General features: G+C 43.9%; 1 protein-coding gene across 1 annotated transcript in view; it reads left to right on the top strand.

Moving 5' to 3' along the window:
- Positions 1-2,211: 2,211 nt before the first annotated feature.
- LOC137342620 (NHS-like protein 3) overlaps positions 2,212-17,331 on the top strand; it is a 183,241-nt gene continuing 168,121 nt past the window's right edge. Inside the window, exon 1 of the mRNA XM_068006644.1 lies at positions 2,212-3,346. Within this exon, the coding sequence (XP_067862745.1) occupies positions 3,175-3,346 (172 nt within the window). The 5' untranslated portion in view covers positions 2,212-3,174. The remainder of the gene's footprint in view (positions 3,347-17,331) is intronic.

The following is a 17,331-nucleotide window of genomic DNA, read 5'->3' on the forward strand; positions in this document are numbered from 1 at the left end:
CATGTCTGAACACGAGCGGAAACTGGAGCATCCTGTTGGCAAGGATAACCTGGTTGACTTGATAACCTGTCTGCCGACCCAGCCTTGAGCACACATGCTTGCTGTAAAGATGCCTTAAAGCCTCCACACAGGATGGATCTGCCTACCTGGCAATAAAGAACCCTGGACGTCAGCAGTAAAGATGGTCATTCCAGATAGACTTCATTGTAAATAAAAAGTGAATTTCAACTTCATACAGAAGATGAATAATTCTGTTCACAAATATAATTAAAGAGATGGACTGACAGATATTTATAGGTGTATCTAATGTACTCTTCACAGCCTGAGGCTATAGCAGTACTGCTATTGTTGCAATTCTTGAGCAACACTGTGTTTTAGTTTTTTACTGTCCAATCTACCATACCACTTGTATCTTAAATGGTTAAGCAAGTAATACATTATAATTAAACCTCATGCCATCCACTCCTCAGCAATTTCTTTTTAAAGAGAATTGCTAGCTGAACGAAATACCTTACAAGGCACTTAACTGAATTGCAACATGATGTGAAAATATCAGTGTACATATATAGGGGCAGAAGTTGGTTTAAGTCTGTTTTCGGGTGCAGAATGAGCGCAGAGCGTGTGCCTAATCACATGGACGCAACTAAGGCCCCAAATTGGTACACTTGCCTCATTTTAAGTGATGTCCCAGGGTTCTCCTGGACACTGATTTCTCAAAACGGTCTTGATTTGGGTGCAGGATCCTTATTGACATATTGTAATGATGCCTGCGTTTGTTTCAGGCGGCCACCAGGGACGCCTAATGAGTGCTCCATTGGTGCATTGGTGCATTTTGGCACTGTTCTGGCATGGGATGTTGTGCTGCGAAATTGGACTTTGTGGCCCTCATTTCTGACCCGAGAAATAGGCGAAACACGTATCAATTTCTACCCCATAGATTTTAAGTATTGAAAACATTGGCTCTCCAAAAGGCCCAGTGGATAAAAGTCAGCCATGTTGTGGTGAGAGGCACAGAGCAAAAGATTGGGTTCCATTTCTGGGTTGGACTACCATAGCTGCTCTGAGCTGGGGCAACATTTTGAGGGCACCCCTGGGTTAGCATATCAAAAAATCATTCAGGGATCATGCTTGTGATCACTGTCTGGTGATTTCTGCTTGAAGGTGTGTGTGTGTGTTTGGGCATGCCTCAGTACGACCTCTCATTTTTAGGAGAGAAAGAGAAAAAAAAGGCAGCACAAAAATATTCATTAAAACAACCCAAGAATGTTTGACCATGGCCACTTTTAAAAACAAGCTATTTCTTTCTGTTACCAAGACTACCTTTTTGAGAGAATGTTTTTAGTCAGGTTTTTTGGAAAATTCTACTTTTATCTGAAATGACTGATAGATTGCCAGCAATGTATTCAATGGAAAGTAAAATCAGGCAGAGTGTAAGACTGCTGCCTGATCCAATCCTGTCAGTCTCCTGCCAGATTGAGGGTTAGGTTAAAATTACCCCCATAATGTTCAGGTGGGAAAGCCCGTCTCTTGTGACATTTATAAAGAGCTGCTCTACATCTGGTATGAACTCAAAACAGCCTCCTGAAGGGGACTTTGCACCGTTTGGCTTCAGACTGAGACTTGACTCCTGAGTTATGCTGCCATTTTCACGTTAATGTGCACCCAGAAATTGGCAGTATAACGGAACCCTACAGTACAAGTGAAACGTTTCAGCCACAGCAAGCCGGTTTTAGCCAGTGGAGACTTGCACGGAACTGGAAGAAACTAAAAACCAGCTGTGGTCCACCTTGATGGAGTGGGACAAGGTGGGGGGGGGTGCAGACGGGGGAAGAAGAAATTTTACGCTTGGTACTGTAGTCACTCATGTTGAACAATGTGTAAACTAGAGAAGCTGTATGGACTGAACAGAATCATGTAGGGTACCTATAAGACTCAACAATATACACAATTATACTGGGGAGCTCTGTGAACTGAACAATGCAATTCATAGGGGAGGTCTATAGATTGAACAGGATATGGGAGTCTTATGGGACTTATCACTGGTTTATACAAGGTAGTTTAGCAATAACAGTACAAAGAAAGGGGCTTGCATAGGTTAAGGAATTAAGAGCTCTGTCTGCCACTTATTCATTCTGTGTTAATGTGACAACAGCAGCGCTGTTCAACAGGGCAAAGGTTAACTGTGCTGCTATGAGGAAACTATGTAGGTATGTAGCAGGAACCTTGTACACAGAATTAACTAGATATCGCACTTATCTCCAGTACTGAGTGTTACAATATTTCGCTGCTAAAGTCTTGTGTGGTTTGGCAACTCCTGTCTTTTATTGTCCTTTCTGCTCAATAGAAAGAGGGTGGGTAGAAATCTATATATGCTTGCAGTGGAGGAGTGTCAGATTTCATGGCAGTGCTTCTTAGTACTTCCCAGTGCTCGTAGTGCCAGACAGTCCGGGGCTTGTTTCAGTGCCTGTGAAAGGTCAGGTGAAGAGCAGAACAACTTGCTGGACCTCTCGTGCTTGGTGTGCCGTCCGGATCCTGCAGCATATCGGGGGGAAAAAAACCAATGAAATGGGGAGTCCTACAATCTTGTAAAATAAAGCAGAAGCATTTGCCGATTGCAGGGTGGAGTTAAAACCACCCTTCCATTTACTGGATGATGTGGGATTTATGTGAGTCAGCCAAGCTGCTGTGACAGTCTCTCTTTTTTTTTCATCTGGAGAAGAGCAAAGTCAAACAGACGTGGAGCTGGATTTTCCAGGTATTTTGGCATTCCCATGTTCAGCAACGACAGGAGTTTGTTGATGAGCAGGTTGTGTTTGATCACTGAACACAGGAACGCTGGATTGTATTGGATCTTGGGCTACGCTGTATGTGTCTTAATTAAAGGAGCACCATGAGCTGTCAAGCAAGCCATAAATTGTTCAGTGACTGTTAAAATACTTTTTTAGTGAGAAAATGCTTAGTGGTTTTGCTGTGTTCCGGGACTGAAGTTGATGCTTCCAGACAACCTTCCGATGTGGAAACTATTTCAAATTCCTGTTGGGTTTTAGTTGTGTGTGTGTGTGTGTGTTGCTCGTTCTGTTTGGGGCTGAACACACCCAGGAGGATTTTTTTTCAACGGTCAGACAAGTTTCTGGGACCAGGTAAAGCAGCCTGTTGTGTCACTCGACTAACGTGATGGATGACCTATCTGGCTTGGAGGCAGTATTGAAGAATAAGAAAAAGTCAAAATCAGGCTCCTTGCGGAGGGCACTCAGCTGGCTCAGATTGTCAGGACGCAAGAAAAAGAAAACCAAGAATGATGAGGACAAATCAACATCTAAACAGAGAAAAGATTCACAAGTTTCAGGTGAGTTGAATTTCAATGCTAAAGTTTGCTTTTCCCCCTTTCAGCCTGTAATTTAAAGCGGTGACAGAGACCGGAGTTTCTGGCTCGCAATGGCACATTTCTGGCAGTCAAACCAGAAATGCCAATCCACAGAGTTTTTTCTTAATTAAACCAGTTCAAGGTCTTGATGACCTTGTTTGTCCCTGTGTATGAAGCAAAACTGATCTCAAACTTGGAGAATTGTAACAACCTTTGCTTCTGTTCATCACTCATTTGCACAGGATAATGCTGGTTTGCACTGGTAACCTGGATCACATACACTGTGTGAATTGTTATGTTTTTTCCCTGTTTTCTCCACTGAAGTGGGTGGCCTTGCCCATGTACAAAATGCATTATGGGCCACCAACTCCTGCCATTCCCATGAACTTATTTTGAAATTGTACTGTATTTTTGCAGTGAGCCCATCCCTGCTGTGCATCTGTTTTTAATTCAGATTTACACAATTGTATGTATCCCTACCAAATGTTTCATTTCTGTTTAAATGGCAGCTAGAGCTGTCTCTAGGGAGAATTGGATGAATGTAGCAAGTGATTTGAGATAACGTAGCTTGTGGATAAATGGAAGCTGGAGCAGTCGAGGGGAGGATGAGGAGTGGGATCTTGAGTCTAGTGTGGTTTCTGGCAAAATATATTTAAACTGGCACCAACATGAAAACTACCGGTGAGGTGGGTCTGGTTTAAGGTGGCAACAGTTTGCCACACAAGTACATCAATTTCTATTGATAATAACTGGATTTGACTTAAGGTACAACTTGATTTCAGTTTGATACTGTGAATAAGATAATACCCAGAGCAACACTTTTTTTTTTACATAGAATTTAAAGCACAGAAACAGGCCGTTCAGCCCAACTAGTCAATGCCGATGTTTATGCTGCACACGAGCCACAGTTTTATATGATTGTTGAAAGTGAGGCAGCTTTGATAAGAACTGCAAATTTAGCAAGCTGAATACACAGTGTTTTTAGTTTTGACATAATATGCGTCACCTATAGTGACTACTTTTGGACTGATTTCGGATGTTTTTAATGGGGGGGTGGGGCATTGGCAATCAATGGGGAAATTCAAGCCATGGGGATCGTAGAATCATAGAATGGTTACAACATAGAAGGAGGCCATTAGGCCTGTTGAGCCCATGCTGGCTCTCTGGAAGAGCAATCCAGCTAGTCCCACTCCCCCACCCTTTCCCTGTAGCCCTGCAATTTTTTTCCCTTCAAGTACTTATCCAATTCCCTTTTGAAAGCTATGATTGAATCTGCCTCCACCACCCGTTCAGGCAGTGCATTCCAGGTCATAACCACTCGCCACATAAAAAAGTTTTTCCACATGTCGCCTTAGGTCGTTTTGCCAATTACCATGGGCCACAATTTTAAAAGGGAAAAATGGATGGGTTGGGGGCGGTGGGGGGGGCATTCAAAATCACAAACATTTCGGACCTGCATTCAACCCGTCCGTTTCCGGTTTTCACCAGGGCGGGACAAGGTGCAGGCGACCAACCCGCTCTCAGGAGGCAGGTTGGTGATTAAGACCTTTCAAGGAGTCTGCGGGCCTCCATTTTACCAGAGTTTCTGATTTCAACCCCTGGGGGCTGGGATTCCCAGGCCTCCTCCTTCAAGCCACGTGAAAGGAGGCAAGCAGGCCCAAAAGTAACAGGTAAGTGCCTTTGTGGCACAGCTTGTGGGCCTGGAGGAGCAGGAGTGCTTCCCCGAGGCCCAATAAGCCTACTTGCAGCGACCCCCCCCCGATCTTCGACCCCCCCCCCCCCCCCAACGATCGCGCACCCCTCCCCTTGGCTTCCGACCCCCCCACAACGATCGCAGATCCCGCCCCCGATCCCCCCAATGACCACGGACCCCTGTGGTGACCCTCGAACTCCCCCCCCACGATCGCGGACCCCCGATCCCTCCTCCCTTGACTGACTCCCCGTGTCAACCCATGCCCCAGGCCAACCCATGCCCCCATGCCACCTGTGCCCACCCATGCCCCTCATGCACCCCCCCATCCATACAAACAAAGACTTACCTGAAGACTTACCTGAACACCTCCTCTCTCTGACTGGTTTCCCGTCCGACTGAGACCAGCCTGTCAATCAGGCCGGTCAGTCGGACAGGAAAGCGACAAAAAAAAATAAAAGACCTCCTTACATCAAAATCGTAAGGATGTCCGGTAAACCCAAACTTCCAGGTTTCCCGTCCACAATTCCACCCCCCCCCAACCCCCGCTGCTCCCTTCCCGGCTCAGAATCAAAATCATGCCCCTTAAATCTGTGTCCTCTGGTTCTCGACTCTTCTGGCAATGGATAGTTTCTCTCTGTCTACTCTGTCTAGATCCCTCCATGACAGCATAACAGCTAACCCGTCCGACTTGTACAAGTCCCACCTTCCCCAGAAGCAGGCCCAGTGATCCAGGAAACTGAAACCCTCCCTCCTGCACCAACTCTTTAGCCACGCTACTTTGTTATTACATTGGCACTTTTATATGCTGTTTTTATTACTGCACCAGCTCTGAAGGTCGTGCTATAGTACAACTGAGGTCATGCTGGTGCCAGTGGAGGCATTGAGATTCCTCCCTCCATACAAGGTGGGTTTCCGAATCCCTCTGGAGGAGGGCGCTGTTGGCAGCAAATGCAGAGTTGGATGCTGGTGGCTGCCATTTTGTTCAGGTCACAGATCGCCGTTGGAATCCTGTAGCGACCAGAGACCAGAGCAGTTATCACACTGCTCACCTGTACAGATCTTCACCTGACACTGGGGAAGAGCCCCAACAGTGAATCCACCTCACAATATAAATGTGGCCAATTCTGAGCCCCTGCTGCCTTTCAGATGTTGCTGAACTCCTCTTGTGATAGTGAAAATTATATCAAGTATAACCTGGAATTAAAATCTTCAATGCTGGTGGAATTATGGTTGTGAATGCTGGTTATGTAGTACAGGAATTAGAAGGCTGCTCTTTTTCTACTCAGTATGCTAACTGGAATGAGCCGTGCAAGGAATCTTACAACACCAGGTTATAGTCCAGCTGTTTTATTTGAAAATCACAAGCTTTCGGAGGCTTTCTCCTTCGTCAGGTGAGTGTGGGGTCCCACACTCACCTGACGAAGGAGAAAGCCTCCGAAAGCTTGTGATTTTCAAATAAAACAGTTGGACTATAACCTGGTGTTGTAAGATTCCTTGCATTTGTCAACCCCAGTCCATCACCGGCATCTCCACATCATGGAATGAGCCGAGAAGAGTTATTAAAGATTGCAATTTGGTATTTAATTGGTTTAAACCCATCACGACTCCATTAGTGCCAGTGTATGGAAATGAAGGGGAAAAGGTACCAAGGGATGTTGGGACATGAGCTTGTGTTAATATTTCAACATGAGGGAAATAATTGCTCTCAGCCGTGCCATGAGGAGTGCCATAGAGAAAAAATTATCCCACATTGGAAAAGAGAGAAAATTGGAGTCCGAGTATCCCAGGCCAGTCTGATACACTTCCTTGCAGCTGGTAACAGAGAGGCGTTAACAGAGCCTGGGAACAGGTCACAATTCCACCCTCTGAGTGGGAGAATGGTATGAATCACAGCAGGGCTCAAAATGGGGAGAAATAAATTAATATTTTTTTAAGAAGCGCGCTGTCTCTTTTTAAAAAAAAGTAACTGGGAAATGTGTTTTTTTGTATTTGTTCTTGGGATACATGTCCAAGTAAGGATGGTGCGTGGCTTCAGGGAGAGAGGAGTCATGTCATGTTGACATGATGCACCTCAATCTGATTAATTTCATTTAATTGTTTGTACATAAGTGGGGGAATAAAATCAGCAAGCACTTTTTGCATGAATTCAAAGGAGATTGTGAGCTCATAAACAGTCTTTATTTTCATTTAATTCTCAAATTCCAGTGACAAAAGTTCAACATCAGGCATGTATCGTAAGTTGTGGAACAGAAAATTAGTCGATGTGTCAAAAGCCCCATGGAGGTACATTCAGAACTTGAAAGGTTTAAATTGTACTGATCTATTTTCAGCAAAGCTGTTACACCCGGAAGTTTGAATAAAAATAAGTCTGGTTTCAATTTTGTGCCCAAGAAGACACAAGCTAGCTGAAGTGAAACGAGTTTTCAGATCCCATGACATATTAGGCGGTTGTGTGCCATACCAATAAATACAGACGGCAATGATTTACTGTGCCTGTTGCCATTGTATAACATGGCACTGGATTAAAAACATCCCATTGCTGAATTAGGGGCAATTGGAGCAAGTTTAGATCAACTTGTTTTGAATTAGTTTCTCAATTTTGAATTCTCTGATATCTTCAATCACTTTGGTTTATGTTTTTTTTTCGTTCATGGGATGTGGGCGTCGCTGGCAAGGCCAGCATTTATTGTCCGTCCCTAATTGCCCTTGAGAAGGTGGTGGTGAGCCGCCGCCTTGAACTGCTGCAGTCCGTGTGGTGAAGGTTCTCCCACAGTGCTGTTAGGAAGGGAGTTCCAGGATTTTGACCCAGCGACGATGAAGGAACGGTGATATATTTCTAAGTTGGGATGGTGTGTGACTTGGAGGGGATCGTGCAGGTGGTGTTGTTCCCATGTGCCTGCTGCCCTTGTCCTTCTAGGTGGTAGAAGTCGCGGGTTTGGGAGGTGCTGTCGAAGAAGGCTTGGCGAGTTGCTGCAGTGCATCCTGTAGATGGTACACACTGCAGCCACGGTACACCGGTGGTGAAGGGAGTGAATGTTTAGGGTGGTGGATGGGGTGCCAATCAAGCAGGCTGCTTTGTCCTGGATTGTTTCGAGCTTCTTGAGTGTTGTTGGAGCTGCACCCATCCAGGCAAGTGGAGAGTATTCCATCACACTCCTGCCTTGTGCCTTGTAGATGGTGGAAAGGCTTTGGGGAGTCAGGAGGTGAGTCACTCGCCGCAGAATACCCAGCCTCTGACCTGCTCTTGTAGCCACAGTATTTATATGGCTGGTCCAGTTAAGTTTCTGGTCAATGGTGACTCCCAGGATGTTGATGGTGGGGGATTCGGCGATGGTAATGCCGTTGAATGTCAAGGGGAGGTGGTTAGACTCTCTCTTGTTGGAGATGGTCATTGCCTGGCACTTGTCTGGCACGAATGTTACTTGCCACTTATGAGCCCAAGCCTGGATGTTGTCCAGGTCTTGCTGCATGCGGGCTCGGACTGCTTCATTATTTGAGGGGTTGCGAATGGAACTGAACACTGTGCAATCATCAGCGAACATCCCCATTTCTGACCTTATGATGGAGGGAAGGTCATTGATGAAGCAGCTGAAGATGGTTGGGCCTCGGACACTACCTTGTCTTGGGGCTGAGATGATTGGCCTCCAACAACCACTACCATCTTCCTTTGCGCTAGGTATGACTCCAGCCACTGGAGAGTTTTCCTACCGATTCCCATTGACTTCAATTTTACTCGGGCTCCTTGGTGCCACACTCGGTCAAATGCTGCCTTGATGTCAAGGGCAGTCACTCTCACCTCACTTCTGGAATTCAGCTCTTTTGTCCATGTTTGGACCAATGCTGTAATGAGGTCTGGAGCCGAGTGGTCCTGGCGGAACCCAAACTGAGCATCGGTGAGCAGGTTATTGGTGAGTAAGTGCCGCTTGATAGCACTGTCGACGACACCTTCCATCACTTTGCTGATGATTGAGAGTAGACTGATGGGGTGGTAATTGGCCGGATTGGATTTGTCCTGCTTTTTGTGGACAGGACATACCTGGGCAATTTTCCACATTGTCGGGTAGATGCCAGTGTTGTAACTGTACTGGAACAGCTTAGCTAGAGGCGCAGCTAGTTCTGGAGCACAAGTCTTCAGCACTACAGCCGGGATGTTGTCGGGGCCCATAGCCTTTGCTGTATCCAGTGCACTCAGCCGTTTCTTGATATCACGTGGAGTGAATTGAATTGGCTGAAGACTGTCTTCTGTGATGGTGGGGATATTGGGAGGAGGCGGAGATGGATCATCCACTCGGCACTTCTGGCTGAAGATGGTTGCAAACACTTCAGCCTTGTCTTTTGCACTCACGTGTTGGACTCTGCCATCATTGAGGATGGGGATGTTTACAGAGCAACACATTCTCTGTGCTCTGTCTTCTTTTGTTTCCTTGCTAATTTTTTCCACACTTCCTACTTCCCCAAAAAGTTTTGACTCCCTGCTGGGGAAACGTTCCATAAGTGTCGGTCCCCCTCATTACCTCACCTAAGTGACCATTATTCATGTGTGAGCCTTTTCTGGTGAGTATTGGATTATAAGGTGCATCATAGCTAGGCTTAGTCTTCTACTTACCTGACCGCACTTGTTCACTTCCAGCAGGGTTTCTGTGTAATGATCAGGAGTAGGAACCCTGACTGATTTCCCCTTCCTTGACCCATGGGTGGCGGAAGCCAGCTGTCACACCCTGGTTGAGATTATCTAACTGAGCACATACCAGGAATTGAATGGCACAGCTCGTCTATTCACTGGATAAACTCACATAAGCTATTGGACCTGTTACGTCATCTATAATATACTTTGGCCAGATAACTGGCTGATAGAATTTGAATCAAACATTTTGCTACATTTTGTTTTAGTTTTTCCACTTTCAATTTTCTTCTCTCCTGTCCTGAAGGTGTGGTCTCATGCTGGGGTACGATTCTATGGGCACTGGCTGCCTTGCACTACCTCATCCGCCAAGCCATTCTTCAAGTCACACACCATTCTGACTTGGACATATATTGCTGTTCCTTCATCGTCACTGGGTCAAAATCCTGGAACTCCGTACCTCACAGCATTGTGGGAGCATCATCACCACACAGACTGCAACGGTTCAAGAAGAAGGCTCACCACCATCTTCTCAAGGGCAACTAGGGATGGGCAATAAATGCTGGCCTTCCCAGCAACGTCCACATCCACATGCTATTTATACTGTAGCGATGTCACCAGCAAATTCCAATCCTGTGCTTTCTCGACATCCTTTTTGGATTTGGGGGCGAGGGGTGTGTCACTGGATGGGAATGCAGGCTGTCTATGTTCCCCTCCCAACTCCCTAGCCTGGTTGAGATTGCCTCACTCAGCAGAGACCAGGGATCTTCCTGGTATGTGTGGTTCAATTCAAGTCATATTTGCCAGATCAGCTAGAGCCTTTGATGTTATTTATACAAGTTCCTTGTGGATGGAAACATAACCACTGGGGATACATTTCAGACACGAGCCCTCATCAGCTGACTTCATATCTCCATGATCACTAGGTTCTCCAGTTTAAACTCATGTTTTACTTGCACCTGACTTGAATCAACAGGTCTTGTGTACTCAACTCTTCAGATTGTCATGGTGATTTTTTTTTCCTCTTATTCCTAGTTTAGCCAGTGTCTGATTAGACATTTTCTGATCAATACTATATGGACTGAATTTTCTTTAAATGTCGCTGTTGCTCTTCCCAGTGCAACTTGTGATCATAAATAAAAATGCCGTGAACTATTAGTCTGGCTTAATCCTTTTTCAGGTATTTAATTTGTAGAGTTGTGTTGGCCTGCTGCTTCAATGACTGTTTTACCTTACTATAATCCAATTGTGTCAGCCATGGCTCAGTTAGTAGCACTCTTGCCTCTGAGCCAGACGGTATGGGTTCAAATGCCATTCCAGAGACGTGAGCACAAAATCTAGGCTGACACTTCAGTGCAGTACCGAGGGAGAGCTGTGCTGTCGGCAATGCTGTGTTTTGGATGAGCCTTTAAACCGAGGCTCTTCAACCAATATCACTAAGACAGATTATCTGGTCATTATCACATTGCTGTTTGTGGAACCTTGCTGTGTGCAATTTGGCTGCTGCATTTGCTGTATTACAACAGTGATTACACTTCAGAAGTACTTAATTGGCTTTGGATGCTATATAAATGCAAGTTCGTTCTTTCTTTTATATCATCCAGCATTGCCAGATTTCACATTGCTGGCTTCCAAAGATCCCCCTCCTCCCAACATTAGAAGTCAGTGGGTAGAAAGTATTAAGTTGCACTTGTAACCTTCAAACAACTGCACACGTGCAACACCATAGTTGCTTTTGTGCTGCTGCTGAGGCTGTAGAATGTGCCCCACGATATAAATGGGGTAGCTTCCACAGCAGAGGAAACCCAGCAAATCAACTTCATGTCGAAGCAGTCTTGCAATATAAAAGAAACAATAATTCACTGTCCGCAATCATGAATATAGAAATCAGCCACTTGCTTTAAAGAAGTGACTGCCAGAGGTTTCTGTTCTCCCCGTGGAACCCCTGGCAATACACCTTTAAAACGAGGAATTCACTTTTCCATGGTTACCGTATGTGTTGTGGGTATTGAAAAGATTAGTGGCAACTTGCTGGAGAGTGACTCAGCAGGACACAGGGAGGAGCAACACATTCCAGAATAATTTAATTTGGCTGATTTTTATTTTTTCTCCCATTCTTTACTCCAGCTGTAAACAACCAAATAGATTCTGGTGCTTTCAGATCTCTTTTTAAAAAAAAATGTATGTTCAGAGAATGTGATTCTTAATGTGGTTCAGCACATTCCACAACAGGGATGAGCATAACTCCAGGGGTCAGAAACACTAGTCAGTTCGTATTCAGAACTAATCAAAGTTTGTTTGAATTTGATGTGCTGGGCCCAAAAGTTGAGCATTACTTAGTTTAGCCTGTTTGTTTGTAACAGGTATAAAGCACACATTATTAGGCCAGAAGGCTGGAAGTGAGGCATTTTTTTAATATAAAGAAATAGCAATTTTAATAACGTGGAGAACAGTTGGCTCAGCATGTTTCTGATCAAATGGAATAAAAATCTAAGTGTGATAATTTATTTAAAAACAAAATGTCCTTCAGTTTTCCTTGCATTACTTATGCTGATACATGGTTCCATGAGGATGGGTTAGGAATTCCCTCCCTAAATCTCTCCGCCTCTCTACCTCTCTCTCCTCCTTTTAAGACGCTCTTTAAAACCTACCTCTTTGACCAAACTTTCGGTCACAGGTCCTAATATCTCCTCACATGACTTGGTGTCAAATTTTGTTTGCTAACGCTCCTGTGAAGCGCCTTGGGACTTTTGACTACGTTAAAGTCGCTATATAAATGCAAGTTTTTGTTGTTGTTGGGTTGCCCGCCAGTACCTCAAACAAGTGGCCATGCTTCTATGAGAGCTTAGACATGAACATCAGCAGCCTATTTGACCATGGAGGGATCACAGCTGAGCCCGATCCTGACCTCGCCTGATGTCCATGTAGATGTCTGTGGATACCCTCTAAGAAAACATGGTTAGAAGTCAGTGGCGAGTACTATTCATGCAACCTATAGGAAACCTAGCAGTTATTCATTTAGGTACTGTCGACACTGGCTGTCAGTCTCGAAGATTGGGGCCATTGTACTTGGATTCATTCTGATCCATCATATAGACTATCACCTGTAGATCTGTTCCAAATGTCATTGGCTGGAATGTACAAAGACTCCTGCTTTGGAGTCAACCTATTTGAACAACCGTAGTTGGAAAAATCAAGGTCAGGATGACATCATTTGCATTAGTGGAGGAGGGGCTGACATCTAAATACACAAATCAGTAAACTTGTTTCAATCTACATTATTAGTTAGGCTAAATCAAATTGAAACAGAAATAAGACAAGAATAGACAGATATAAAGGATAGAATTGATAATGAAGACTGATTCCACCCCTCCCCCGCCTTTGAATAGCAATTGGAACTGTTTATGTGAAGAGTGGTATTATTGTGCGTACTACCAGCTGAGGTCCTGCTTGTATTTCAGGCTTTGCTTCTAGACAGGGAGTTTGACGCGCTTCTAAGTTTAATCCTTCAGTTTTATTTAACATAAAACCAAATCAGTCAACATTTACAGGACTACATTTACCCAAAACTAATGGACAACTCCAGTTTCACAGCTGGTATCGCATAACCCGGCTGGCAAGTGATCAATACGGACCAAGGATCTAGAATGAAACTGGACCTGGTGTGTGTACAGGTATGGATTACGTGTGAAGGCTCTGTACATTGTTGCTGGTAGGTGGCTCAGCACTACTCAATTTCGTACGAAATAGCTTTCAGCTTTTAAGTGCAAGTGTTAACTAGCGAAAAGCACACCTTTTTCACCATCAGAAGCCAGAAAATCTATTCGTTGTGCTCCCAGCTTGCTTGTGTGGCTGTATTTCAATTTTTGTTACATGCAAATAATGTTTCAGCAAGCTTCGATCAGAGAGTATGTGTTAATTCGTCAACAAATGACTATGTAGAGGTGATTCGGAAAAGCAAACTTTCCTTTAGGACAGGTACTAGAAAGCAATTACCTTTCTCAATTCAATTCTACTGACTCTATGTGCTACTGGAGTATGTTGATAGAGAACAATTTCACAACAACCTGAAATGGTGCTTTTCTGAAGGTCATAATCTACCTAGTGTCTCATAATAGTCTTTGTTGTGTCTTTTTATGGAATGCTCTTGAACAAAATAATGTCAACCTCTTCTACTTGCGCCGGGAAGAAGTAACTAGAATAAGCCTGCAGTGGTCAAGATGTAGCTGTACATGATCAGGGTGAGAGAGATTGTGATTTAATATGGGCCAAATTCAAGACACAGAAATGCCCCCACTAACAGTGCTTAGGACAACAGCATAAAAGTTCAGCAGCCCTGCCCAATGTTTTGGAAGATGGACGACCAGCATATCATCGAGTATAGCCAGGCGCTATTGTAAGTGTCCTATAGTGAAGGGTTTCCTTAACTTTGTTTTGATTCAAACCCACCTTGCTCAGACGTACTCTTGAAGGGGGAATAAAAAAACAGGGGAGAGTACTTTTCATTCAAAATAATCCCCCAATATCCATGTTTAAAAAAAGTTATAAAAATCTCTTCGTAAATACAGATAAATTTCCCGCGAACAGAAAGCTGCTATTTTGGGCCTTATTGTATCCACAAACAATAGGTCCAATTTTAACCTCCCTGTGCCCGATGAGAACGGGGCGTGTTGGGATTAAAATAGAGGCAGCGTCCTGCCCTCCGGCTTGGCCCCGCATTTACGCCAACCATCATTTTAATCCCAGATTTCGGGAGGTCTGTGAGGCTCTTGCCACAGACAGGCGAAGGCCTCATTAAAGTGCAAAAATCGGGGTCTACTTGTGTAATTCAGAGTGCAATGCCATTTTAATGCGCAATAGTACATTTGGTGCCTGGACCTGATTAGGGAGCTGAAACAGGCTGTGAGGTACACGCTAAACTACACTACTATGTGGATTGGGATGACTGGAAAGGATTGAGAGGTACTGACCTTTTTAAAACAAATATGCTAGTTTATATTGATCAAATATGCTACCTGATTTAATCTGTTAAGTGATATAGTTTTTCAATATTACAATCAAAAATCTATGATTCTGTTTTTTTCTTTAAATTGCTGCTCTTTTATCATTGTCCAATGCTGTACATTGTTTTGTTACACTTTTATGTAAAAAATAGTTAAATCTAAAAATAACGTAAAATGTATTCCCACTATTGTGCAGCATTATCCCGTAGTACAACTTGATGGCTTAATGTCTGGACTCTGAAGGTCGAAGAAGCAACTGAGAGCAAATGAGCAATATTACTACAAGTAGGGCAATATTGTTGTAGGTAGGAGAGGGCCATAGCCACAGAAAGGATTTGGAGAAAGAGTTACTTTAAATCTTGTGTTTTGAAGCATAGTCTATTCATGTAAGTTTTTTTTTAAAAAGTGCCTGAGACGGCAGGAGTTAAGTTGCTTATGCACGATCTTTGATGTAGTTTCCTCATAGAGTGTAAGTAATAAGCAATTGGTTAGCTTGCCTTGGTAATCAATAAACACCTCACGCTCGTTGTGCTGGAAAGTCTTTGGTCCATCTTTTTACTGTGAACAAAGGGAGATAAGACATGCTGGAACAAAGACTGGCAGAGAGGCTTTTAGAAACAGAGTGCTGCACAGACAGTTGGGTTTTTAAAGAGAAAGCTGCAAGGGCTTTTGCCAAGACTAAGTGGTCAGAAATGCTGGAGCATCAACAACAACAACTTTCATTTATATAGCGTCTTTAACATAGTAAAATGTCCCAAGGCGTTTCACAGGAGCTTTATCAAACTAAATTTGTCATGGATCCATGTAAGGAGATATTAGGGCAGATGACCAAAAGCGTGATCAAATAAGTAGGTTTTAAGAGTTAGACTTCATTTTGATACGCTTTGAGATAAAATAGCTTATTGATTTTGTATCGGGCCTCATCTCACCAACTGTTCTATTTGGTCCATCTTTAAAGAGATCATAGAATCATACAGCACAGAAGGAGGCCATTCGGCCCATCATGCCTGTGCCTGTGTCGATTCTTTGATACAGCTATACAATTAGACCCACTCCTCATCTCTTTCCCCATAGCCCTGCAATTGACTGAAGAAGCATTTTGCAAAGGATATAAATATCCATTCTAGGTCACAGGCGGATGCTATTGTTAAACGCTTGGATTACACTATCACGGAAGTAGATGAGGGCAGCGTGAGTCAACTTCTATCAAAGTAAGGTGTACAAACAATTTACTGAAGTGATTGACACCATTGAAATTGAGAAGGTATCTACAGCAGACTCAAATGTGTAACAGGCATTATTACTGTATTGGTAATGGCATAGGTAATGTGATAGAACCGTCGAACTTTTCAGCTCAGGAGGAGGCCATTTGGCCCACTGTGTCTGTGCCGGCTCTTTGCAAGAGTAATCAAAAACTCTGTTCTGATCTCGCCCCATAATGGAGCCAGGATATGCTCACCAGGAACTTCTGCAGCCGGCCCTGCTAGAGTCATGGGGAGGTCAACGGGAGGTTCCTCAATTTAAATATTCTTGGTGAGTGCCCATGCCACGAAGGCTGCATCTTGGGAGCTGGCTATGGGAGTGGTGATAGGGAAGGAAAAAAAACATATTCCAATCACAGGCCAACCCCCACCTTCCACCCCCAGCCAATATTGGTTGGTCGGTTGACATTCTGAGTGCAGACCCTTCAGTTCAGGCATGGGGAGGAGTTTGCACCCTTCCCTTGCTGGACTGACGCACCCATTGCCTGCTTCCAGTATTCCAGTTTTCATTTCTGTGGTTTTGCTTTCTCCAACTACCTCCATGTTCTTGCCTTTTTCCTTGATTGGGCCTCTTACTGTCTTAGCTATTTGCAAGTTCTTTTTGTTTCTTTAATGTCTTCCTGACTGAGATGATCTTTTACATCATGAACAATCTCTAGCTTTTCTTTTATCAGGTTGCTGATTTAGTTCCTGTAATCTTTCCCCCCCCCCTCCCTTTTTCCTAATTCTATTAATGTGTTTGATTATCTTTCATTTTCAGTTCTGAAGAAGGATTCTGCCCCAATCATTAACCAGTCTTTTCTCTCTACAGATGCTGATTGACCAGTTGTGTATTTCTGTTCTTGTTTAAAGCTTCATCAATGATGGTCATTCAAATGTTAAATTACTGCTGGGATATGATCATTGGCCTTTGGTTCACAATCTAGAGTTGCACCCTCTATTATTGGTGCGGATCAAAGATTGTTTTTTTAATCAGCAGCACTACTGACTTATGTAGTGTTCTGTAACTAGCTATTTCACCACGTTGGATGACTGTTGTTATTGGACGGTCCAAATGAGGGTGATTATCTCTAGCACATTGCTGCAATGCTGCTGCTGGCTATGTGTTTTGTGCTGTAGCACTGAATTGACATCCATTTGGAAACCCACTGTTTTTTCTTCACAGTCTTACTTCCCTCCACCCCCCTCTCCGTTTGGCCCAAACCATTAATGTTTTTCCATCCTGAATCTAATTGGAACTGTTTTGCAATAGGTACATGTGTGTTTCACAATGTATCTCCCCTGGGGAGGGCAAGTGTTGTAGATAATTGTAGGAGACTGGCAATCTTCCGGGGAATGCTGGCAGAGTTAGAATACACACAGATGTCAATATCCTCAGCATTTAATAG

The sequence above is a fragment of the Heptranchias perlo genome, chromosome 26, assembly GCF_035084215.1.
Source record: "Heptranchias perlo isolate sHepPer1 chromosome 26, sHepPer1.hap1, whole genome shotgun sequence".
Classification (NCBI taxonomy): Eukaryota; Metazoa; Chordata; class Chondrichthyes; order Hexanchiformes; family Hexanchidae; genus Heptranchias; species Heptranchias perlo.